Source organism: Coturnix japonica, chromosome 15 (assembly GCF_054131305.1).
Source record: "Coturnix japonica strain WE chromosome 15, WE-NBRP24, whole genome shotgun sequence".
Lineage (NCBI taxonomy): Eukaryota > Metazoa > Chordata > Aves > Galliformes > Phasianidae > Coturnix > Coturnix japonica.
In genome coordinates this window covers 8,311,633-8,336,618 of record NC_140677.1, presented here as the reverse complement: position 1 = coordinate 8,336,618, position 24,986 = coordinate 8,311,633, and the positions used below count along the sequence as shown (strand labels likewise).

Here is a 24,986-nt window from a genome sequence, read left to right as displayed (position 1 = left end):
GGGGGGTGATATGTTGCTGCAGCAACGTGATGCTTCCAGCTGCAGCTGCTGCTGTCTTCTACAGACAGCACGGAGCCAGGATCTGGCCTTGCTGGCAGCACTGAGTGCCAAGGCTAAAAAGTTAGGGTGGCTGATGGATCATAACGAGGACAGATACAAATATGTATTTGTAATTCTCACTGTAAAGCAGTTTCAGATTGAAGCCTTTGTCAGAACCCACAGTTCTGAATGAAATCATTGTCACATTCCTTTATTGCTCATGATCACACAGAGGTAAACGATGAATACTCTGAGCAGAATACATTTTAATGATGCTTTCAGTCTTCTTCTGGACCCATTGATTCAGCAGGTAATTGTAGTACAGTTTCTCTGATAGTTGGGCTAATGTAACAAGTAATTAAGATCATAAACACTGAAAGGAAGAAGAGAGGAAATATTTGACACAGACCCACAGAAACTGATAAAAAGTACTTTTCCAGAAAGTGTGGGAAATACTTTATCACCCTCCTCTGACCTTCACAGAAGAGATTAAAGGCTGATCCAGCTCTGTTTCAGCAGAAGTTTCCCATTTCTGCAAGGCAAACTTCATTATTTGTACATCAGAAACTTCCTGTTGTGCCTGGTATCACCAAACCAAGAGAGAGCTCTTCTAGAGCTTAAGAGATACTGAGACAAGGCTGACCAGAGGGCTAAATGCAGAACCAGCCAGGAAACAATGGAGCCCACAAGTCCCTTAAAGCCACCCCATCAGTGCTGGCCAGGAGCTGCACCCAATGTGCACCCTGGACTTGTCCTACTTTGTTCCTGAAGCTGCACCACTACAGAGAGAGGTTTCTTCTTTTTTTTAATTAACTGAAATTTTCAGATCACTTTCCTTGATAGATGATTTATTTCCAAATCCAGCTGGCTCCAACAAGGCTGCTGCACTACCCTTAATGATTTGGAAGCAGTGTTAATGGCTGTCACCTGCTACGCCTCAGACTGTCAATAAAGATGAATTAACCACCAAGTTTTGTTGGTTGAAAGACTGGAAGACTTTCCTATCACAGCCTGTCAGGGCACTCAAGCTTCTAGAGGGCTGAATACTGATTCACAATTGCTGTACGCTCTGAGATAATCGACTAAAAATACTTTGCAGGTGTCCACGGTATAACTTTAAAAAGGATCATGTTTTTATGGATTTCTGGAGAACTTCGGAACACAAATATATGGATGTCACTGCATAACACGGAATGTTAAATGTGGGAGGATTCCTGTGTTTTCCCCATTGGTATCACCTCCTGGTTGACCTGGTATTGTTAATACTACGTCTCAATAGCTACACATGGAGAAATGTTAAAAGTTTAGAGATAAATACTGCCAGTATGGCTGTGAGTAATCTAAAGATCTTTCTGCATGAACGCTAGATGTCAATGCAGAGACACAGCAAACCAGATTTAACAAAGAACTGTGTCGTCGCATTCCCTAAAACCAAATTCTTCTTTTCATCTTTTTCAAACACAGCTCTTTTGGGCTGGAAGCCCCAGGAATGAGAATCAGAAAAAGATGCAGGAGAGGCATTCTACAAGCAACACCCATCAAATGAGCTTCTGCTACAGGCAGGATTTGACTGCAATCATTGAAGCAGCATTTTCAGCCCTATAAACCAATCAGTTTTTTGCTGAGGTTCACAATAAGGGGTTTAACACGGTGAAACAGCTTTATAGTCCTCTGGCTTGGAAGCTGAGTTCACCTGCTCCTTTAATGCAGACACTGAAAATGCAGTGAAACATCAAATACATTTTTAAAACACAAGAATCTAAATTGGAAAAGAACAACAGCCTAGAAGGGAGATGTTTCACATTCCCATTATCTTCCCTGGAGACGTATAATCCTCTATTACCATTTTTATAATGTATGCTCAAGCACGGTGTGTGAAGAACAATAGATAAATGCGATTGGAATTGCTTCCTAATTTTCTCTAAAACTGAATGGAGCTCTGGAGCACTGGTTAACTAACCTGCATGCTGTGCTATGAGTTTAATTAAAATACGTGCTAATGTGTAATAGGGCTTGTAAAAGCATTTTCAGAGTAAAACATAAAATGCTAGGGATCTGGTGGATAAAGCCTCATTTATTACTGTTGTAACTTACATTTAATACAGCAATTTTAATACCTGGAATTAGTCAATTTGCTGTACTGAGCTGGAAGGACTGATAAAATGCACCCTGCGTGTACTGTGCAACATAATACTACACCATCTTCACATACTGCAATTGTATGCATGGTGAAGGTCTGTGGGCACAAAATAAGGGTAACATTGATATTTGTTTATTGCTTTCCTCTTGTAGACAACACAAAATGAGGCCAAAGAGCAGAGGTGTTGTGACTCCTAACTGGAGAAGGGACCAAGTGCTGAAAGAAGAGGGAAAGAGCCTCAGGTTCATCCTGAATGAAGGCTCACTCTGCCACATAAGAGCAGCTAAGCAGAAGGGGTAAGGGATAGACTATGTGTTTTGGGGTCTACCTGGCAGATGCTTCTCCTATATTGATCCTTTGAGAGCTATCAATGAATGCAGCACAACATCTTCCCAAGAATGGTTCAAATATCATAGAATCATAAAATTACCCAGGTTGGAAAAGACCTTGAAGATCATCAGGTCCAACCACAGCCTAACCATAGTACCCATATCCCTGAGCACCACATCCAAAGGGCTCTTAAACACATCCAGGGATGGCGATTCAACCACCTCCCTGGGGAGCCTATTCCAGTACTTAACTTGTTTCATGTTTAATATGTTTGATTAAAGTTAGTAGCAAAGGAATACATTTTAGCTGAAACAAATATTTACGTACACTTACTCCAAAGGCTGGGTTTCTTTTCTCCTGCCTCAGTACTCGTGATAGACAGTTTAGTCTCATTTATTTGACTACACAGTACTCACTCTACTCACTTTAGAAGCCAACAAGAAAAAAATGTGCATTGAATCTTGCTTACTGCCACAAGCAAACTGGCTCAGTAGAGTATCAGAGCTCTGGTTTCTTAGGTTTAGTACTTTCCGAAGAACAAAACCAAACAGACATAGGAGAAGCTGTTTTTTCTTGAAGGATCTCTGCATCCTGGTAGCTAAGCCCAGGATTGCTCTTCTGTTAGCATTAAGGTCCTGTGCTAAATGACAGCTCAGAAGTATTGTGTATGTTATACACAAATAATGTACACATACATTTACAGTGATGGGAGAAAGCAGGAGGTAGAGCACTTAAAAAACAACAACCAACCAGCCAAGGTTTGAATATAAAACATAGCATTTAAAATGCAAAACTACATGTACGTTTGGTTTTTTTTTTTATAGGTTGATAAACCACTTGAGAAACATACCAAAATAAGAGGGAATTTTATTGTTTTTTTATGCCTGAAATTAGGGATACTTACAATATATTATGATGTAGCATCATCCTCCTTCTACCCCCAGCCCCCCAAAAAAGAGAAAAAACCACCCCAAACAATAAGAACAATAAAATGTATTAGAGAGGATAAGAAGGCACCATTTTTCTGCCATGAAAAGCATTGGTGAGTCCAGATTTTGAGATGTGAAGACCAGAGTGTGTGCATGCAAAGCACACTAAAATTTGAGCAGATACAGAGGAAAAGTATTTATTGTGATTGTGGGGATGAAGCAGGATGGCTTTGGAGGAGGGACCAGCAAGATTTCAATGCCTTAATTTGGAGAAGGCTGAAGAAAGATAAACTCAAGGTTTACAAAATCACTAAGTAGCCAATAAAACAGGCAGAGCAGCATTAGGCAGGAAATCTTGCAATGCTTGTACTAACAGGCGTTTGGTAAATCTGGGAAGAGTGATTTAAAACTTATTAAAAAGAGATGACTATATATGTGCCTAGTTACTTCTAGGACTTGCTAATGAATGGCAGTGGGATGGGACAAAGCACAAAAATGACACGTATGGTATTAAGATGGTCTGAGCTCTGACTAGAGTGATTCATAGAGCTTGAAGCGGGTCAAACCAAAGGTACTGCAGACCTAATAATCCATCCCAATAATGGTCAGTCAGAGATGACTGGAAAAAGACTGTGATGGGTAACTACAGATGATCCTTCCTACCACCTAAAAGTAACAAATAATTGGAAATCAAACCGACCACTGAATTTAAAGCCAGAGCTGACCCTATTCCTCATCACTTTTTCTGTCAAAAACCTCCCTTGACAATGAACTCCACAATTCAGCAGACCAAGGACAAGACTTCATTCTCTATAAGGCCCTAAACCTGGTTTTTGCTGAGGACTGCTTTGGAACATACCCAGTCTGATAGAACTTCCTAGTGTGTCACCTACAACGTGCAAAAGCTACATTCATGCTAATAAATCCAGCTTCCCTTGAACATGAGATTACATTTTCTAATGCCAAGCATCAGAACATTTAGTGTGTTCTTGCATTATCCTTGTGCTGAATTTCTCGTAGGGGAATTTGAAGGCATGTATAATTAATCCAAGATGTACAGATGTTTATGTAGTGTCTGAGTTCTGCTTAGTGTTGAAAGCTTTGAGAGAAGTAAATTATTACTTGCCATAAAGGGATTTATTTTACTTTTCTAGGGCCAGTCTGGAGGGTTCATTTGCTCATTTCCTTAGTGCAGAATTTCAGAGACTACTCTGCTTTTACACTCTCAACTTCACTGCTCCTGTTGGTATGACAAGCACTGAAGCTCCACCACTGCACGTATCAAAGCCACGTAAGACCAGGAAAACTGAAAGAAAGAGATCTTGAAATGTAGCAGCATTGATGCAGTATAAATATAGGAATAGAATCACAGAATCAAAATATCCCAAGTTGGCTGCTTCTCAGATACTAACAAAGTAGCAGTACTAAATATGATTCTAAATATACACATGTATTTTTGGTAGGAACACTGGAGATCAGCTTCATCAATTACAGAATTCTTTCTCATTCCATGCTAAGAGCTGAATAAACTACAAAGCCAGCGGAAGGGAATTGCATTGGTCATACTATACAAATTGAAGATGTTATTATAAAGAGGGTCATACTACGATTGCGAGTGTGTTTCCTAATTTATTTTCTAACATTCATTTTATGCAGATGCTTATTACAGTAATGATTAAAACAAGGAATGCCAATTTAGAATGAAAGAAAGCTTAATATGAGCTATATGCATGCACAGCAGGCAGCATTACAATTAACTTGTTCACAAACAAATCTCTTGCCTTTAAGTACCATCAGTTCAGATCCTCACCAGAAGAAAAAAGAACGCATATAAAGAAATAGGATAAACTGTGGCCTAAACCAGCTTGAAACTGCTTCAGGTGACCTTGATGCTTTATATTTTGTCCACCGACCTTCAGAAGGATCCTAACAGACATCTACTGTTTCCATTCCGCTGAAGCTGATTAGTTGTATGTGGACATATAAATATCAGCAGGCTAACACAATGTAGCTCTTCAGGGACATAACAATATTTACTGGCAGCACATTTTTTCATGTAAATAACCAGATTTACACACACAGGCACAAATGAGAGAGAATGATCAACAAATGCTAGGAGCTCACACAGCAGCTGACTAATGCCAAAAGCAGGGAACTGCCATGTGACTGGCCTTTGTGTGAGAGTGGGAAAGAAAAATAATCATATTCCCTTTGAATTATATGTTCTTTCTTCCTTACTCGCCAATGCTTTGTATTTCTTACAGCATTCATTCATTTTTACAGTGTTTTTAAGCTTCCGATGCACTGAGCAGTTGCAATGTGCTGCTGTATTGTTTGCAACCGTCAGAGATATAATATGGTAACAGTGACAAATGGCAAATTGTATTTCTTGCAAAGGGACATAACTGCTGTGGCAACCACAACAGATATTAGGAGAAGCAGCTTCATACAAAACCTCCTGATAAACCAGTGTGATGAATCCACCTCCTGTGCTTGGTTTTAATTCATTCATTTTATATAGATACGTGAGGTGATCTTTCTGGCATAAAAGCACAGACGACATATTACAAAGAAAACCTTTTAACAGAGGCTGGGTGCTGTAATAAGAGCCACAAGATCTGCAATTGACCTCCCTCACAAGGCAGAAGGAGCACTGAGTTGTGGTGGCCTTGGATCCTCAGTTGTGCCCTTTGTGCAACAGCGATGGAGAGAAAATCCTTGCACAGGCTTGTGGTAGAACCATGTGGATAAGCAGGGCAATCCTTTTGCCCATAAGCAAACAAAACCAAATCACAATAAAAAGCCTCAGAAAATCTGGGGCTTCCAAGTGAAATCCGTATTTTGTGTCCAAGCCAATTCCTGCCCTTTTATTGTTGAAACAAAGGAAGAATAAAATAAAAATATTTACATTGACAACATGCAGTGGCGTCACTGAGCCTGCATCCCTGTCATCCCCCTCATGTTTGCACAGGCCTCTTTTCTTCCAGGACCAGCTTTCCAATAACATCAGACCATAAGGGCTCCACACCACGCACCCAGTCGCCTTCCTGTAGGCACATTAGCAAACAGCAGCACCACATGGCAGGTTTTGTACAGCACAAGAGAAAACTGGAATAAAACACATTTAGCAGCAACACAGGAATAGGCATCTCCAAAGCTCATGGATGTAAGGGATTAATGAGGTGTTTCACCTTTCCACAAGCCTACATCGTTAGTGCTCTCAGGCGCTCTGTGTTCAGTAGGTGATGATGTTGTGTGTTTAACCAAAGGGCACAAAGACTTGAGCTCACTGGTTGTATGAGTGCCTCAATTCTGCTGGGAAACCAGAGGACCTTGATGCCCTTCCAGCCAAGGTGTGGTAACCAGCCCACAGTGTGGGGTTAGCATCAGGTCCCTGCCAACTCAATGTGTCCTGTGTTTCCGTGAAAGCCTCCTGTTCCCCTCCTGCCATACACACCTCTGTGATCACAGACCAGCAGCTCAGCAGATCCAGATACAATTGGTGGATGGGGTCACTAACCTGGAAGAAGTGCTGACCGCCTGCCCTTCTGCCATTCACTGCCATATACTGCCATATACTGCCATACACTGCCATACACTGCCATACACTGCCCTGCTGCCATACACTGCCATATACTGCCATACACTGCCCTTCTGCCATACACTGCCATACACTGCCATATACTGCCATACACTGCCATACACTGCCATACACTGCCATACACTGCCATACACTGCCATACACTGCCATACACTGCCATATACTGCCATACACTGCCCTGCTGCCATACACCGCCATACACTGCCATATACTGCCATACACTGCCCTGCTGCCATACACTGCCATACACTCAGCGTCCTGGCTGACAAGAAGCAGGAGTTTCCACAGTCCCACAGTTCGTGCTTACTCTTTTACCACACAAAAACAGTCATTTTGTTCTAAAACTAACTTAAAGGTCAGATTTGCAAGCGTCACACCAGAACACTTTGAACCCCCAGGCTGCTGTTTGGCTTTCCAGCCCTTTTTGCTCACTAACAGGACCAAATCGGTCTCTCCATGAGGTAGCACATGTGCTCAAACACCTCTCGCTGTCGGTATCCCGGCTGTCGGTATCACGGCAGTCTCGGTCCGCTCACCGCTCACACAGCCCCACACCGGGATGGATCCTCCCGCCTCTCCCTCAGCGCCCGCCGCGCATGCGCACCTCCATCCTGGCGCCCCGCCATCCTCGCTCCCGCTCCCTGCCGTCCTCTCCTCACGGTGACGCACGCGCTTTCCCGCTCGGCGCGTGCGCGGCGGTTGGCTCGTCGCCCGCTCCCGCGCGTGCGCAGTCCGGCAGCTCCCGGCCCGTCCTCCCCCCCCACCTCCGAGCGGAGCGGAGCGGCGGGAGTCGGTCAGCGCCCGGAGGGAGGAGGCCCGAGCCCGGCACCGGTACAGCCGCCCGCGGGGCGGGGAGGAGGAGGAGGAGGAGAGGAGGCGGCGGTGGGCTCCTCCTCGGTCCCGCCGGCACCATGAGCATCGAGATCCCGCCGGGCCTCACCGAGCTGCTGCAGGGTTACACGGTTGAGGTGCTGCGGCACCGGCCGGCCGACCTGGTGGCTTTCGCCGCCGACTACTTCACCCGGCTGCGGGATGCCCGAGAGCAGGAGGCGAGCGGCGACGGCCGGATGGTGGTCAGCTTCGACGGGGAGCCCATGCAGACCGAGTCCAACGGCGACGAGGAGCCCGAGCGCGACGACGACGATTCCGACTCCGACTTCGAGCGTGAGTAGCGGCCGAGGGGACCCGGCCCTGAGCGCCCCGCGGTGTCCGGCTGCACTGCGCCTGCGGGGGAGCGGCGCCTCGGGGTGAATGGAGCGCGGTGCCAAGCATGTGATGGGGCAGATCATGTGTTGCTGTGCCGGCTGCTCTGCGCCCAGCCCGGCCGTTCTGTCTCGAACCGGAGCGGGGAAGCGTTCTGCTGGGTGGGCAACTTCTCCCGGTGCCGCTCGGTAGCGAGAATGGATCCCACTCTTTTGTATCGTGGCTCTCTGAGACGCTCCCCCGGTCCGCACAATGAAACGCCTCCCGTGCCGTGCTGTCACAGCGCGCTGCCTTGTGCAGCACACGGCGTTTACACTTTGGACTCTATTTGAGCTCCAGCGTGAAAACTTGCTTTAATTTTTTATGAATGGCACTTGTGGGCACATGTAGAGTTTGGGACCCGTGATTATTGCAAGCTCAGAATATTCTCTTTATTAGACAAGGTCGACAAAAGGGAGAGGGAACGATGAGAGAGCCCCTGTCTATCTGTCAGTCTTCTCGTTTGGAGGTCTTATGCCCTTGACCTATAATGTGAGTAAAGGTTTCTGTGCTGTCTTCTTGGTGATGATTTTCTTAATGCAGCTCTGCAGCTCTATTTCTCCATCAGCTCGTCTCATTTCAGGGTTTGAAATATCTCCTGAGAATTAAGTGTGAAGTTTTCCTGGTGAATGCTGACAGCTGCAGTCCAGAAAGTTCTCTTATGTTAAATGTTTGCAGATGAAAAGCCGTGTGCCACCACAGATTTTACAGTTGTTCAAGTACAGCTTTGTGCGGTGAGGCTGCCGAGTAGAAAAGTGGTTCCTTTGCTTCATGTTTCTGCTCATCCTCTTTCTGTCTCAGAGGAAAAAAGGAACAAGACGGCTCAGTGTCACTTGTGCTGGTCAGAGCCCTGGGGGCAGGCAGGGCTGTCACTGTCCTGCTTCTTATCTGAAAAAACGCTCTGTTCCTTGCTTACAGCTTCAGTGACCCAGGGGAGGAATAGTCCCGTGTTGTACTTGGTGGCAGGTGAGAGTCCCTCTGTGCAGTCAGGGAAACGATTCTTCCATTGTTTAACAGTGTGTGGGGCAGTCAGCCGTGCCTGTGTGTTCCTTCAGGTTTCTGTTATGAACGTTGCCATAGAAGATTTTGTTCACTGGAAAATGTTACAAGTTGAGGGTTGTGATATCTCTGTCCTTCATGAATTTTACAGGATAGGAAAATACTTCTGCATTACTGTGAGAGATCAGTGTACGTATTGACTGCTCGACATCAGATAATCTCTGTAGATAGAGAGAACACATACCCGGAGGAGTCTCAGATAATCCCTCTGGACAGCCTCTAATGCTGTGCATTTTTTCATCTTGGACAAGATAGGGCAGATTTGAATTAATTTCACCTCATTTTCCTAGGCCAACTCTCTCTATGCACCACTGAGTTGCAAAGATAAGTCAAACATAATATAAAAATGCTTCCATGGGTATTTTTAAGCATCGCAAGGAAATTGGTTTTTTTATAAAGTATGCTAAGGAAATGTAGACCTTGTTTGAATGACTAACATAGCTGTGTTTGTTGGATCTATGAAAGAGGTCTGCACAAGTAGCATGGTTATCTTGTTTCTGCTTCTGGCCTGGTGAAATCTGTGTATCTTGATGCATTTGTATGCTTAGAGCTGGAGAATGTAGCAGATAAGTTATGTTTTGATTTCAGATGATAAGAAAAGGAAGAAATAAAAATCAGAGTAAACTCTGGGTTCAGTCTGTGAAGCACATGGCAGATGTCTTTGTGTTGTGTTGCTGTAGGGTTATCAGTGGTTCCCTTCCTGACATCGTGGCATTCCATCAGTAGAGCTGGTGACACCAACTGGACTGCAGAAGGGACCTCCATTGTCTCAGGGCACTTAAGCATAAATCTGGAGGTGATTTCTTGTTCTCTGAGCCTCTTAGAAGTTTCATCTCTGATTTGAGCCCTTGAATATGTGAGTAAGAGGATGTTAGGATGATGTGGCTGTTAAGCACAGTGGAGCATAAGGAACATGTGACGGTTGAGGGGAAAAAAACCATCTTCCAGAAGTATCTTTGGGGCTGTGGCAGAGTGTTGATGCATATGAAGCTTTCCTAAGAGCCTTCGTGTTTGGTCTAATTGCACAACTGAAAAGTCGATAGAAATGGGAGAAGATGTGAAGTAACAGTTTCAGAAATCAGGCTGAGAACATTGCCAAGGATTCTCAGAAAGTGCCCTTGACCATGGTGTAACCGGGAGTGTCTGAATGGTTCTCTTAAGACTGAAATGAAAGCTGCTTAACCTTGGCTTTGGGAAACCTGTTGTGAATAACCTGAGGGAAGTGAGGCAGCTCGCTTTTCTGTTGCCTAAGGCAAGGTGTTGCACCAGTAACCTCCCATTTTATCTGCTTATTTTTGTTGGTTTATTTTAATTAACTACACAAACAACGCTGTATTTATTCCTGGAGATCTTAGGCAAAACTATCAGTAGAACTGAAGTATCGAGAAGTCCAGGAATTGGACTCTGTGAGCCTTAGAGTTCCTTCCAACTCAGGATATTCTGTGGCTGTAACTTGAACAACACACGTTATAATTAATTACAGTTATTTTACTGCAAGTTCCTTTTTTTTTTCCTTCCATGTATCACCATGACATTGGAGTGAGCTTTTCAGCTACTTCCTTAGCAAAAGGTAACACTCATATATTTGAGATTGGAGTGTTTTATGTATTCATGTATACGTGTGTGGGTGCTTATTGTGCATACGTGTATAGGGTAATGCAGTTACTTTTTCGTATTCTCTGTTGTTGTGTAGAAAAATGGTGCACATGACGCTGAGTGAGGAGGTCAAAAGATACTGATTAGTCTTGCACTGGACTTTCAAATAACAGTACAGAATTTGCTAAATGTCACCTTGAAAAGCATCAGTAGGATATGTGAGCAGAAGGGGCCCAGAAGAAAGTATAGGAGTGGCACTTTTGTGTCATTGGATCTTGTAAGTGATACTTAAGTGAGAGTTCAATCCATCTTTGAAGTGTCGATCTTCTTAATTGCCAACAGAAATGCCTAATGTTAATCTTAAACAGTTTCAGATTTCTTGCTACTCTTCTTATTCGTGAGCATGGTTTGCTTTCTTACAGTGATCTTGGCTGGGTTATTTCAGGTGTTCCTGTGAGATACAGTCACCTGTACAGTGACAAGGTTTGAGGTTTTTCACAGTAGTTCCACCCCCTTCCTCTGTGATGTCAATGTACTGAACATAAAGCACAGCTGTATTGTCCTCGCTCTGTGTTCTTTGTCCTTAACATTAAAAGAGCCTTTCTCTGCAGACCATCTTCTTACAGTATTATGGCATTGGATGATGCAAACTACTTCCATAGAATAGTTATTCAATTAAAAGTCCAGGGGGCTGAGGGGACACTTTGGTAGTTATTAGCGCTGCATCTTCCCTTCTCCCCTTGAAATTTGACCAACTCTTGTTGATCCAGTTGTTGTTTGTAATCAGCGAGTCTAGAACTTCAAAGAGGTGGAAGGAAGAAGGTTTAGTCTGTGATGTAACTGTTAAACCGTTGAGTTTAACATACAAATAAATACATGTTCTTTCATCGTAATGTGTTTAAAAAGCACGTGTGTGTAAACAAGTCTTGCAGACTGAAGGTGTAGAAGTAATCTTACAGTTTTATTTTTCCTTTGGTCTCCATCAGTAACATTAAATCAAATATAAAGCAAAGCATTAGCAGTGTATCCCTGTTGACAGTGCTTCAAAAGAAACATTTATGCATTCTAATTTTTGTTAGGTCCTGGCAGCCCAGTGTCTGGGTCTTGTTGAACAGAAAGTACCAAGTGAAAGGCTGCCATTGTGCAGCTGCTGCCCTTGGCCATGGCTTTGCTTTTACACAGCCAGTTCTAACTGACTTAAATCTGTAGGATTAAATAGAGCAACTACTGTTAGTACTAATGGGGCTTCACTCCCCCTATTTGTCTTGTTCACAAAGAGTAACTTTGAAGATAAACTAAGCATTAAAGAACAGTGATTTCATTTTTCTTTAGTTATTTGGCCAAAATACGCAAATCTTTTATGTTTTTTCTTCATTTTGATTCTGTGTTAGCTTACTACAGGTTTGCTTTTCAGTGTTTCTTCTTAGATTGTACTTATTCTATTACAAGATTAGACTAGGACTTCTTTTTACCTAGGTGATGTAGCTCTTAGGAAGCCACCATTAGTATCTCAGGAGCCCCATAGAAAGGTCTCCTCAATAATCTTCAGTATAGATAGAAAATTAATTACAATGAAATGTAGTATGTTTTTCTTACCTGAGAAGGTGAGAGAGCTGGAAGTACAAAGTGAATGGATTCAGGTTGCTTGCTGAGAAACAGAGCTTTAAAGATGAACTGCATGAAACTGCAGTCATAGCAGAATACTGCTAAATGTGTCTTAATTTACAGTCATAAGGAGGAACTTATACTTGAGTTTTAAAATAGAAGTTCCTTGCAATTTTAGAACCACGTATTTGTGATGTTACATGTACAACTCTGCCATCATCACCGTTATTCCTGTAGCATCTCTTAGAAAGTTATCAGAATCTATTGAGGAAGGTATGCTCTTATTCTAGCTTACTTTCAGTGCCTCAATGTACTGATACTGCTTTCCTTGAGTGCTCTTTATATTCTAAAATGTGAGGAATGAGGGTAAGCAATGCTTTTTTTTCCCCTTGGAATTTCCTGAAAGGACTCCTGATACTTCTTAGAGCTGTGTAGAGTAATTGAATTCTAGACTCAGTTTCTGCTCTTGTAGTATCCTGCTGTTACTTTGGACAAATAGGAACTGCATTACTTTGCTTGTCTCTGAAAAAAGCGTGAGTGAATATGAAGCAAGTGGCTGACTGGTCATTCTAAATAATTGCTGGATTCTCAGAAGCTTCTGTTTCCTTGGTTAGGAAATTTACTATACAGGTAATTGTATGAAACTTGTAAATCACGATTCTTCTAATTGTTCTAAAATTAGGCTTGGGAATGGAATGTATTGCAGTACTAGATATCATTCCTTATAGTAACTTCTTAACCGTGCTCTTGTTTTCTCATTTAAAACAGCCACATTAGTGTGGTGAGACAATTGTCAGTGTTGCAGAGTCCAATCTTCCCCTCCTACTAACACAGAAATGTAGTTGTACCCTTTTACATCAAATAGTACAATGGGGGGTTGTGGGGAAGAGGAGAAGGCAACAGAGAATAATCTCACTTCAAATTATTCACAAACCAGTCATTAAAAGACATTAATGTTGAACAAAGAGCAGTTACTCATTATTCAGATGAAGACTGGAATCGTAGCCAGGATGATCTGTGAATGTTTGTCACTGGCTTTAGTAATGTGCTCAAATTCATGAATGGTTGTAATTTTTTTAATGAAAAAAGGAGGAGGCAATAGTAAATAGAACCCTAGCAACCTTATTTGTCCCTCATTTAGTTCCTTATAGTAGCTCTAAGGTTTCTTTGGGTTCCTCTTGTAGCTTGCCTTGCATGCACTACTGCACTTGCATCCTTGTGACCCATGGCTGGCTCTGCCCCACAGCACACAATGATTGCGTGCTGCTTTTGGTACTTCACAATGTTCTTTGAGGTTTAGGTTTCATTTCTTTACTGAGCTGCCATCAGGTCCTGATAAATGCATCTGCTTTCTGTGTGTAGTGCACTCAGGTGCTGGGTAGACTTCTGGTATATTTATGCATTGCTGTAGTATGAAACAGTAAATCATAACCAATGTGGCTAGAAAAGTAATGGAGAAGTTGAGAAATCTGAGTGTGGATGAAAGTCCAGTGGATAAAAGACTTGCACCAAAGTATTGATTCTTATGCTTGTGAGATGTTTCTAATACTTTTCTTTTTAAAGATCTGAAAAAGACTTCAGAAAGAACCCCCAGAAATCTATTGCACAACCAGTCAGCTGCTTTGGGCTCATCTATATTTTGTTTGTGAGGTTGTATGAATTTTGGTGATCGTGTTCTCTGTGTGCTTCAGCAGACAGAATACTTGGAGGAGATGTAGAGAAAAGCCTGTCTTGCAGTTCTTCTGGGATTTGGTTTGTATTTGATAAATATACATCAGCTATCATATAATGAAGCCCAGCATTCTATTAGTAGCTGTTTTACTCCAAGCCTTTTCCATACTGAGCATTTCTTTCTGTGTGGAGCTTGCAGACAGTGACCAGTGGGAGTTGAGCTCTGAATGTCAACTTACAAATTCCCTCTGGGAGGGAAGGCAGCTCTAGAGACAGCTTGCTTTGATGACATGTGGGAGGGGCTGCAGGTATCCCGTCTGTAGCGCTGCTTTGAAGATAAACATAAACAAATCTTTATTTTTAATTTGCTAAAAAAAAATTCAAGCTACCGCTGCTTTTATTTCCTGTGAACTTCCCGAGGGTGGCTTGAAGAACAGCTTTCCTTCTGTGGCGTGGTGCAGAGCCTGCAGGAACTCAGCTTCCATGGGGCACGACAGCAGGCGTAGAGCTGAGGTCATGGTGCAGAGCCTGGAGCCCAGCACTGTTCTGGGTGCTGCTGCAGAGCGAGCCAAGGTGCTGCACGAGCAGGGGCTGTTCCAGCACAGCTGAGCAGTTTGTCTTGGAAATTCTAAACTGCTTTGTAAGGAAGGGTTGGAATTTCAAGTTGGAGGTGAAAAGGGCGTTTTGGTCAAATGATGTTGTTCCATTGGTTACTTTCTGTACTGTGAATCTGAGTGGTATGCAGTGAAGGACTGCAAACATTAAGGTGCTGTTTGCATTGCAGAACATTCTAAAAACATTAATGGAGTTTGTGTGGAGAGGTGCACAGTCTGTTTTTTTGGGTCATGATTGTAAAACTTCTCTGTAGCCTTTTCCTATGGATTTTTGGGTGAATTGTAGTGCTGAGATCCTTGTTTGTGGTGATTAGATATTAACAGTGTTATAAAGCAGGATGTCACCATGGCCCTTCATTTCCATTTTGACTCTTCCTCCCTCGGGGTAGCATATTGTTTTCTGCTTCCTTTTGAGAAAACTATGGTCCAAAGAAGAGATCTTAAAAGGAAAACAAACATTTAATGATTGTGGCTTTTTTTATTGTTTGTTTTTTGCTTTTCTCCCTTTAGGGGATTAGGTAAACACTACCATTACTGTGGCAACACTTCGTCATCCTCATTGAGGAAGAATTGCACCTGCAAGGACATGCTGTAGTGTAAGGATCTGGTCAGTCTCAGTGGGTGTGCAGGGATACATACATTCATCTCTGTATGAAGGGTCCAAGGAAAGCTCAGGAACGAGAAGCCAAAGCTGATTGAGTTGCTTTTTCTTTTTCCTTTTGAATGGAATGGTACTGAAACACTTTATCATCGAATGTTGTCAGTCTGTCTGATTAAAATTCGTAAGTACTTGTAGAACTGAAAGACTTTGCAGTGATAAATTATGGAGGATGGCTCATTAACATAGATTAACATTCACTGTTCTTTGCGGAAGGGTGGGGGCAGATTCCCCAAGTATTCTTGTCTTAAATACTGCTGCTTAATAAAACTAAGAGTGATAATATTGCTTCCATCTCTCAAACATGTAGAAATTAAACATCACCAGCTGTAATTTTATAGTGATTTCAATCACTATACACTATGAGTTTGTGTAACTATGATAAACAGATGTTTGTATGGACTTCAACTTTTCTTGTACTGTGTGTGAGCATCTCATAACCTTGTGAAGCCATTTTGAATTGTTTGATTATTAAGCGCTGTGTCAAATAGCTTTCCATAGCTTTCAGATGGAGAAGTTATTAAGCGTTCATAGCTCAGAGATCTGCAACATGCAGGGTTTGTGGGGAGCTTCATGCCAGAGGTTCTGCCACTAAAAACGAGTTCATCTGCTGTGGCACACTTTGGTCAGGGACCTGTTTATTGTTACTGGCAAACTAGAGATGCAGTAGGTGCTAAACTGTGCCCTTTTGCAGACACTAGAAATATTCTGGAGCATAAAAGAGGATTTTTCCTGGGCTGGGCAGAACACAGTGATTTTTACTATTTTTTTTTTCTTTTTAAAATACACATTACTTTTTTAGGCAACAGTACAAAGCCATCTCCAGTCTTCCTCTTCTGTTCAGAGTCATCTTCCTGTGAACACACGCAGGGTGCACTTACTGGAAGTGTGTTTTGTTGTTGGCTTTTATTTTTTAATATTGGTTATAATCTGAGACTGTCCATCAAAGTAGTTCCTTATGTGGAGGTTATTCTTTTTCCAACTGTGCTGCCTTTTAAGTAAGCTTTGTTCACTTTTCATGTGATATCATTAGAAGCATAAATCTGAAATAAAAAAGGGGACGAAATACATTATTCTGAGGCATGTTACAGAAGTTACTTTTGCTTATAATTTTGCATGTCACAATTAGAGCACTGTCAGCTAGAGTGTTTTTCAGTGCTCTTTATGTTTGCAGGATGGAGTCCTAAATCCTTGAGAACAGTGACTTGGGGAGGAATCCACATGCTGTCACAGATCATCAGTAGATACATTTTCTGACACTGGCTAAGAGGGCAGGTAATGAACTTAGTTCAGAATGTGGATGATCATTAACTTCTTTAAAGAGGGTTTTAGATATCATGCTGCCTCTCAGCATTGCTGGTAGCAGAGTTGCTCCTGTCTCCCACCATTTGTGTGGCCTTCTGTCGGGCTGTCTCCAGTCTGTTGTGTCCTTGTCTCTTGTGCTGTGGGGTGCTGGTACTCCTCCAGGTGTGGCCTTACCAGGGCTGGGCACAGAGGAGCCATTGCATCTTTCAACCTGCTGACAGTACTTTGCTTAATGCAGTCCAGGTTACCATTAAGTTAGCATTTTTGTGCCTAGTGTATACAAGTCGTCTTGTGCCCTGATTTAAACATGGATGGGTGAAATTAAGCTCTGAATCAGCCTGATGTCATGCTTGATGCTGGTGTTACTAATTGAAAGACCTCTTGCTCTCTTATTCAGATCAGATGACTGTACAATTAATTACAGCTTTGTCTTATGTAAAAACATGCTATATTTACCACTCAAATCAGTAATGGCAATAGGAATTGGTAATGAAATTAGAAGTGACCCTACCAAAGAGCCATGGGCTTTTATGTGCCTTCTTTTTTTAGCTGTAGGATGCTGTTCTTAAATCCTACTACCTATGGAGCTATAATTACCTGATCCTGAGCTCTGATTGACCTGACAAGTACAGCTGTGTAATAACCATGCTAGCCATACAAAACACTGCCCTGTCCTTCTTGCTGGTTGTTTCTGCTTAGATTCACATCTTCTCTCTACCAAAGAGAGTAAAATTCTGTAAAATTGTGTTGGTTTTGTTTTTTCTTGCCATTGCTTCTTTCTGTCTGTCACATGGCATCCAGTACCTGACTGACAGTGACTCCAGCTTGTTTTTCTGAGACAGTAAATAGTGAAGAGGCAAAAGGAAAGCTTTCTATGCTGCCTCTCATGTATGATTGCCAACATTAATTCTTTTCTGTTCAAGTGCAGATGTGAGCAGGCCACTGAAGAAACACTAAGTCTAATGTTTGTTTTTTCCTTTCCACTGAAACAGTTTTGAAGCCCTGCTGCAGTCATTGGTTGTGTGTTGGCTGGATGTGTGCTCAGGTTGGGGACTGCACTCAGGGATGGCTCTGTTATCTGATTGCAATTGTTGCACTTCTACCATGTGTTCTGCAGAGATGATGGATGTACAAGGTATGGCAGAGTGTGAGTGTGGGCTCGAGGCTGGCTGTGTAAGTATTCCCTGAGCACAAACAAGTGCCCTTCTGCTGCTGTAGGTCATGTATTTGTGTTGGAAGCTGTGCAGTAGTTAAGCAGTATCCGTTAAGTCAATTAGGCTGCCGGAGAAGGGCATTAGAGTTGGAGCAGTGGGATCACAATGATTTCCTGTTCTTGTGTTGCCTGTGTTTGTGTAATTGTTTTTATGGTGACATATCTATATCTTAACAAGTGATGATCTTGAGATTATCGCGGTATCTTAATAAACATTTTTTGACAAATGTATGGCAAAGACGGTGCAAGAGAAATTCCCATTAAAATGTGTATTGCATAAAAAGCAGATGTTGCTATTCTTAGCATTCCTATTTCCCATTTACCTACTGGTAAGATTGGTGTGCCAGCAGATCAGCTGGTTGCTGATATTGGACAGGTGTGTTTGCTGTATGTATACATTGCTCTATAGGTGGCTGGTTGCTGCTCTGTTTGTTAGAGACTTTAACAGAAGAGTCCGAGCTGAAAACATGGAGGTGATAGTGGAAATGTGATTTTATAGTAGCGTGACTTGGCAAGGATTTGAAGCAGGTGAAGTTGCTATTAACTTCCTATTGTAAAGGTAATTATATTGTTCAGTCCAGAATAATTTGTCTGACGTTATAAGAAAGTGTCTTAAATCACTGAGCATAGTTGCTAATTGCATTTTTCTTTAGATGCTCCTGCGTGCTTAGCAGTGCTAGAGTTCTAGGTTATGTAAGTGCTTCTAGCTTGGCTACACAAGTGAAGTTGCACAGAAGTTCAGTTCTCTTTGTCCTATATGTGCAAATGAGATTTGCTTAATTACTGCTTGGATCAAATGCTTTGAAGAACTTGTATGAGTTTGTTGGCTCTGAAACTTGACTGACTATAGAAGACATTTTGCTCACGGGTAGTTTAAGGTGCAGGTAAACTCTGCAGGGTCTGGATGGCATCGTAAAACTGTATCACAGTAGTAAATATCTGATTTTCTAAGATACCTTTTTATGCCCCAATATCACGTTATTTAAAGACTGTCAGTCTCAGTAGGACTCAGCCTTATCAGGCTGCCAAGTGCAGATATCCAACATTTACATTCTGTGTTGTGTGATGGTAGCTGTGACATGATTCCAATTAAAAACTTGGTCTGCACATTGCAGATGTCTTCTGAATATTAATGCGTGCTACAGACAGAGCAGATGGAGTCTTTTAAAATACAACACAGTGAATGTAAAATTAAGGCTGGCTTTCTAGTGAAAACAGAGGCAATCAAACGCTCTCCCCCCTCCACTGGTAAATCACAAAGATATCAAGATATCTGTGCATCATCGTCATCATAATCTTTCTTTGCCTAAAAGAGGAAACGAGTCCTTTATAGACCCAGATAAAAATCCAGCATTATGTCTAACTAAAGTTGTCTTAAATGCTAAATGTTGCATCCATTCCTAATACTTTTCTAGGTACGTTTGCTCTGTCTTAAAATACTCCAATGCCTGAAAGACAGATATGGGGCAATGAATAATAGTTGCAATGTAGAATGTTATTTTGGGGGGTTTTGTTGACAGAGACTGTGTAGAAGTTTGAGGGTGCATTTAATTGGGATTTGAAGATGTCACCTGTTACTAGGAAAGATTAATCTTGAATGGGAGGGATAATGTATAACCTGGAGCAAACGAGTGCCAAGAACATCGTCAGCATTGTAATGTGTTATAAGTTTGGGAAACAGCAGCCTAAGGTGTGGGTTTTGAAACAGAGCAGAAGGGTTCTGTGTGAGTGGGAGGTACAGCTTTCTTCCTCCTGGTGTCATTTCATCCTCCCAGGCAGAACACGGGAGCACCAGGAGGGAGTGGTGGCTGTGCAGAGCGGGGAGAGAAAAGGCAGCGCTGGGGCTGAGGGCTGGGAGTTCTGTGCCTCAACTCGCTGGTGGTACTAAAGTAGTTGTGACAGCACTGTCTCCTGCTCTCCTCAACTGTAATTTTAGAAGAGCTTTTACCTGAGGCTGCATGAACACTAAAGCTCAGAGCAGCGATAGCATTTTCTTCTTTAGCTATGCTACTTCAGTGCAGATATAATGCTTCCTTTATAAGCCTAGCAGCATTCTGCCTTAGTTATTTCTTAATACTACTAGTATGGCTCCTTTTATTTTCATATTTCTGAAATGCTTTTATCTTTACTTGGGCTTTAGCTGCATGATTAAACTTCCCCTTTTCACTCAGCAATAACCTGACTGCCTCCTGTGCCTGGCCTTGCTGTGCCTTCCAAGGACCCGTGTCTTCCAGCTGTACTTGGGAGAGCTGACATCTCTGCTTGTGTCTCCTCGTTCATTGCAGCATCCTTCATTGTCTGTACAGTGTGGGACTTTATAATTTTTGGGGGAAAAAAAAAGCCTTTCATTTCAGACCCCGACAGTTCTGTTTCAGTATTGGTATACTGTTATATCTTTGATCACCTTCAAATGTGTCCTTTCTCCTCAGATCTCAGCACTGGGAATTTGTCTAACCCCTTCTCTGTAAAGCATTGTGGCCTGTTTGGTTTTCGTAATGTATATCATGCTCATAAAGATCAACTCCAGAAGCAACAAAGTGTGATGTTTGGCTAAATCTGACACACGTCAGCAAGAAAGAGGGGTGTGTGTGTGTGTGTGGGTCACAATGTCAGATAACATGGAGTGCTGCTTGATAGGTGTTTGTTCTCCTGTACTCGGGCTTCAGTGAGGCTGTGTTAACTCCTGAATTGTGAGCACAGGGTTCATTGCACAGCAGGAGTGTGATCCTTCTTGGGATTGAATTAATATCTGCTGGTAAACATAACCAAAATCATACCATGTACCGTAGTGCATTCAGCCATGAAATAAAAATACTGAAGTGGTGGTATATTTTTCTCTCAAATGTCTTTGATATAAAAAGACAAACACAAAGTAGTGGATCTTAAGATTTTATAACCAAAGGTTTCCCCTCATTTTTCCAGAGTCAAGATTTATGGCTTCTCTAAATGTATCAGCTATTTAAAGTCTGCCCGTTCCAGAGCACGTCGTATTTTTGTCTTGTTTCTTAAATAAAGCAGCCAATCCAGAATAGCAGAGCAGCTTTAATATCTTTGTGAAACTTCTTTTTTTTAATGGACATAGCTGCCTTGCTTGTTGATTCAGCTTTTCCCTTTAGAAGTAGTCAATACTTCCATTTTGTGTCAGTAATTTTAAATTCTAAATTAAAAAAATCAATTAAATTGAAGATAATGGCATGGTGCTGCTTTGGTTTTATGTTCTATCTCTTGCTGAGTTCTATATTTAAACACTAGGTCTGAAAAAGAATTGATGCCAATGTTTTATCAAACTGTTTAATATCAGTGTAATTTTGTGATTGTTTTCCTACTTAATACATATAAAAGCAGAAAGGCGAAGTGTGTGTGTGTGGATACTTTGGTTTTTAATTAGTACTAATTACAGAGAGCTGCCTTGTACTACTTAGTTGTTGAAAAACTTGTTTAGATTGGCATTTATTACAGTCTGATTGTGTATCCGATGGTGGAAGTCCTGATTCTTTTATAGCACACTGATTTAATTACTAGGTAGCCTTAAATGTGCACGCTTGAATCTTTAATCTTTCTCACAGCAGCGATGGTTCCTATTCATGTAAGTCCATTAACATCTTGGTGTGTAGGAATAGTCTGACAGCTGTAGCCTCGCACTTCCTTATCGTAACGTGATACAGCATTCCATACAGAGTCACACCTCAGATTTATGCTTCGCTCTCCTTCTGCTATTTAAGCTTTAATAGTTTCTGGTGGCAGCTTGCCTGTTGTTTGGATGATCTTCAGTGGTTTGTTAAATAAGAGCAGTTTGCGTTCAGTTTTTCTCTTTGTTCACACAGGCTGATTTTGCCGCATTATTTGATGTGACAGTATCGGGACGTGTCTGATGTTTTGCTGCTGCTTGTGTTACATGTCTGTGCTGATAGAACTTAGGGAGCTCTTCTACTGAATTCATGCTCCTAATCTTTGCTCCCTCTTTCATGAGGGAACTCTCAACGAGAAGCTGAGTTGGTTAGGCTGTTGCCTAGAAGATCTATGATAAAGGAGGTTAATTTTCTGTGCACACAAGAACTTTACTTAGTCTGCCTCTACAAATAATAACCACTATCAGAAGCAATCAATGTGCATTTTTTCCCCCAGTTGTAATTAGGGAAGCATTCACAGATCCTGGGGAAAATCAAAATCCTTTTGGAATAGGAGCATTGTTTTCATTTAAGGTGTCTCATACAGCACGGTAACCTCTCATACTCCGCATGCCTGGAATGCCAGTTCTTCCTTTGTCCCTGAATTTTTTTCCTGTGACCCTGAACAGGTCTTGGAGTTTTATTTATCCTTTCTGTAGGAATATAATGTTCTTAGTGCATGGAGGAAGAGGACAGCAGTAGCAGGGGATGGCTGTTGTCATTTCTCTGTACTTCTCAAGCTGTAGTGCTTTCTGTAACCTCACAGTTTGTGAATAGTGCAGACAAATGTCTCACACTATTACCGTGGCAATGCAGCTTGTAAGAAGCTTGCTGCTGTTCTTTGCCAGTCATTTTTCAGTGCACCAACAAAGGGTGGGATCCTGTGCATTGTAGGTTACTGAGTGACTTCACAGCATCATTTCGTCCTTGTGTGTGTACATACATGATGTCCTTTATGTGCACAAACAATCACTACTTATGTTTTCCTTAGTGTGGGAAAAGGAGAATGTGGGTCAGGTTAAGTGATACTGGTATAAAGTTGATAAACACTTATTTAATAAATATTTGATTTAGCCTAGAAAACTTACTGCTTCTAGAAATTGAAGCTATAAATAAAGAGTCCTACAGCCAGAAACTTGGGATTTTTTCCATCAGTGAAACTGCCCTGAAGTGTTCCTGCCCTGTGCTTAATGAAGCCTGTGCTTCAGGTCAGGCTGAGACACGTGCACGTGTTCAGCTGAGGTTTCTGACTTCCACACTAGCTGTTGGTGCTGCTGGCCGAGGTTTGCTCTGTATGAAGCATGGGATGCAAACTCACAACTTGGTGCCTTTCAGCTGTTGATGTCACTTGCCATCATCGGTTGCCAGGGAGGAAGTGGGGCTGTTCTGGTTTCTTCTGATATAACAGTTTAATTTGCTGCAGTTTTTGTTGTGTTTCCCCAATTAGTGCATCTTGGCTGCCTCAACACGAGCAAGAATGAGCCCTGTGCAATAGATAGGAGATGTGTGATGATTCTGTGATGGTGAACTTTAATGCTGCTGATTGAGCTTTGGACCTAGAGAGAGTTATAATACAATCCTCTCTTGGCAACCTCTTTTTATTGTTCCGATTCCTTCAATTAGCTTGTAAGTGACCCGAGGTGCAGCTGTTGGCGGCTGTTGGGTGTTCTCATTGTGGATACGACTAAGATGAATTGTTTCTTTTTTTTTTCAAAGTAGCGTTTTATGTTTTTTGTTGTGGGCAGGAGCCTCACTGAGGGTTGGTGTGCTTTATTCTGTTTGTGTGTAGGAGGATGTGTGCTCTGCAGGCTGCCTTGGTATCAGAGGTTACAGTCAGCAACCTATGGAATGTGCTTTAACGTTATGAGTTATGCTTTAAATTGGATGCCCTTTGTTTAGTGTAGGAACTATTTCCATAAAGGTTGGGCTCACTGTGATGTGTTGGTCCCTGCTGCCCCATCTAATTTGATGGGTTCTGCCTGCAGCCCAGCATTGCTGCAGTGGGACCCTCATGAGCTTTGTTCTGAAGCACCCCTCAGTGCCAGGCAGAGCACGATTCTTCCATGGGAGCAGCTGTGTGTGTGCTGTCTGCAACACTGGAAGTCGTCATAGACCAAGAGCTTCTCCCTGGTAAGCCAGAATAAGAGGTGATCTTCAATAGTAGGAAATGTCATGTTTCAGCTCCTCAGTGTAGGAATAGTCATTGCCTGACAGCGTGTAAAAGCGATGCTGAAAGTTTATACGCGTTTAAACTGTCACAGGTATGAAGAAAAGCAAACTATCGATTTAATCTTAAGTGCTTTGTGGAGGCAGAATAACAGCGCTCTCTTTACTGTCCTTAAAAGGTTATGTTTTTTTGCTTGTTTTCAGCACGGTGGAGTGCTGGGTGCTGTGTCGATGACACTAATCCCTGCTCTGAGATAAAATAACCAGTATTCTAAAAGAAACTGCAGTCTTTGGAAAGTGCTTTTTTTCTGTGGAACCCAAAGTATGTCAGAGCTTTCTGTAACTGTGTCATTCTGTTCAACGGTGTTAAATGCTCTTAGAAGTGAACATGGTCAAAAGGTGGAAAAGAAAGATACTTGTGAACTATTGCTTGTATCAGTCTGAGCTAACAAGAAGTCTTGGTCGATTGATTTAATCAATAGTCAGGAAACTCGTTCATATGTTCCTGAAGAAAACTGAAAGCTGTTTTTTAGGTGATGTGATTTGGTTTTGGTTTTGCTAGTCAGTAGGGATAAATTGTATCTTTACATGCTTCTATATGCTTAGGCATCAACGGATGTTTGTTCATGTTCTTTTGCTACACTAAAATGTCATGGTGCATTTTAAGTTGGGTTAGTCATTACTTGTGGCAAACTGAATTTGAGCGGAAAACTTTAGGCTCAAATATTCACATCAGGAGGTGGGACTTGTTAATCATTTAATTGCAGCTATTGTGACATGGATGAGGTGTTTTTACCGTGAATATGATATTTGGTTTTGAAATTAGTATTTCTCTTGTATCTTAGAACCAGGAATGAGTTGGGTTGCAAGAGAACTTAAAGATCATTTAGTTCCATCTGTGTTGACCTTCTGGAAGGTATTTCAGCTAAATATGTACTTGCTGGCAAGTGGTTGGGAGAGCTTTATATTAAAGCATTTTTTATTTGTTTGTAAGAAAGATTTGTATGGGATTTTGGTCATGAAAATATACTGAAATTGTTCAAGATGTTGACTTTGAATTCTTAATAATAAATAGCATTTGTAATTTTGTTTTTCTTATTTTGCAGCTCCGGTCATTAACCGATACAACAGAAGAGTATCAGGTATGGTT

General features: G+C 41.9%; 1 protein-coding gene across 4 annotated transcripts in view; it reads left to right on the top strand.

Annotated features, from left to right (window-relative positions):
- Positions 1 to 7,758: 7,758 nt before the first annotated feature.
- Positions 7,759 to 24,986, top strand: part of PRKAR2A (protein kinase cAMP-dependent type II regulatory subunit alpha) — a 51,238-nt gene continuing 34,010 nt past the window's right edge. Inside the window, exons 1-2 of one of the 4 annotated variants that reach the window (XM_015874912.3) lie at positions 7,759 to 8,203; positions 24,943 to 24,978. In XM_015874912.3, the coding sequence (XP_015730398.1) occupies positions 7,951 to 8,203; positions 24,943 to 24,978 (289 nt within the window). In that variant the 5' untranslated portion in view covers positions 7,759 to 7,950. Of the gene's footprint in view, positions 8,204 to 8,491; positions 8,774 to 17,896; positions 17,925 to 23,572; positions 23,801 to 24,942; positions 24,979 to 24,986 lie in introns of those variants that run through there. The other 3 variants (XM_085516754.1, XM_085516752.1, XM_085516753.1) reach the window with 3 other exon arrangements.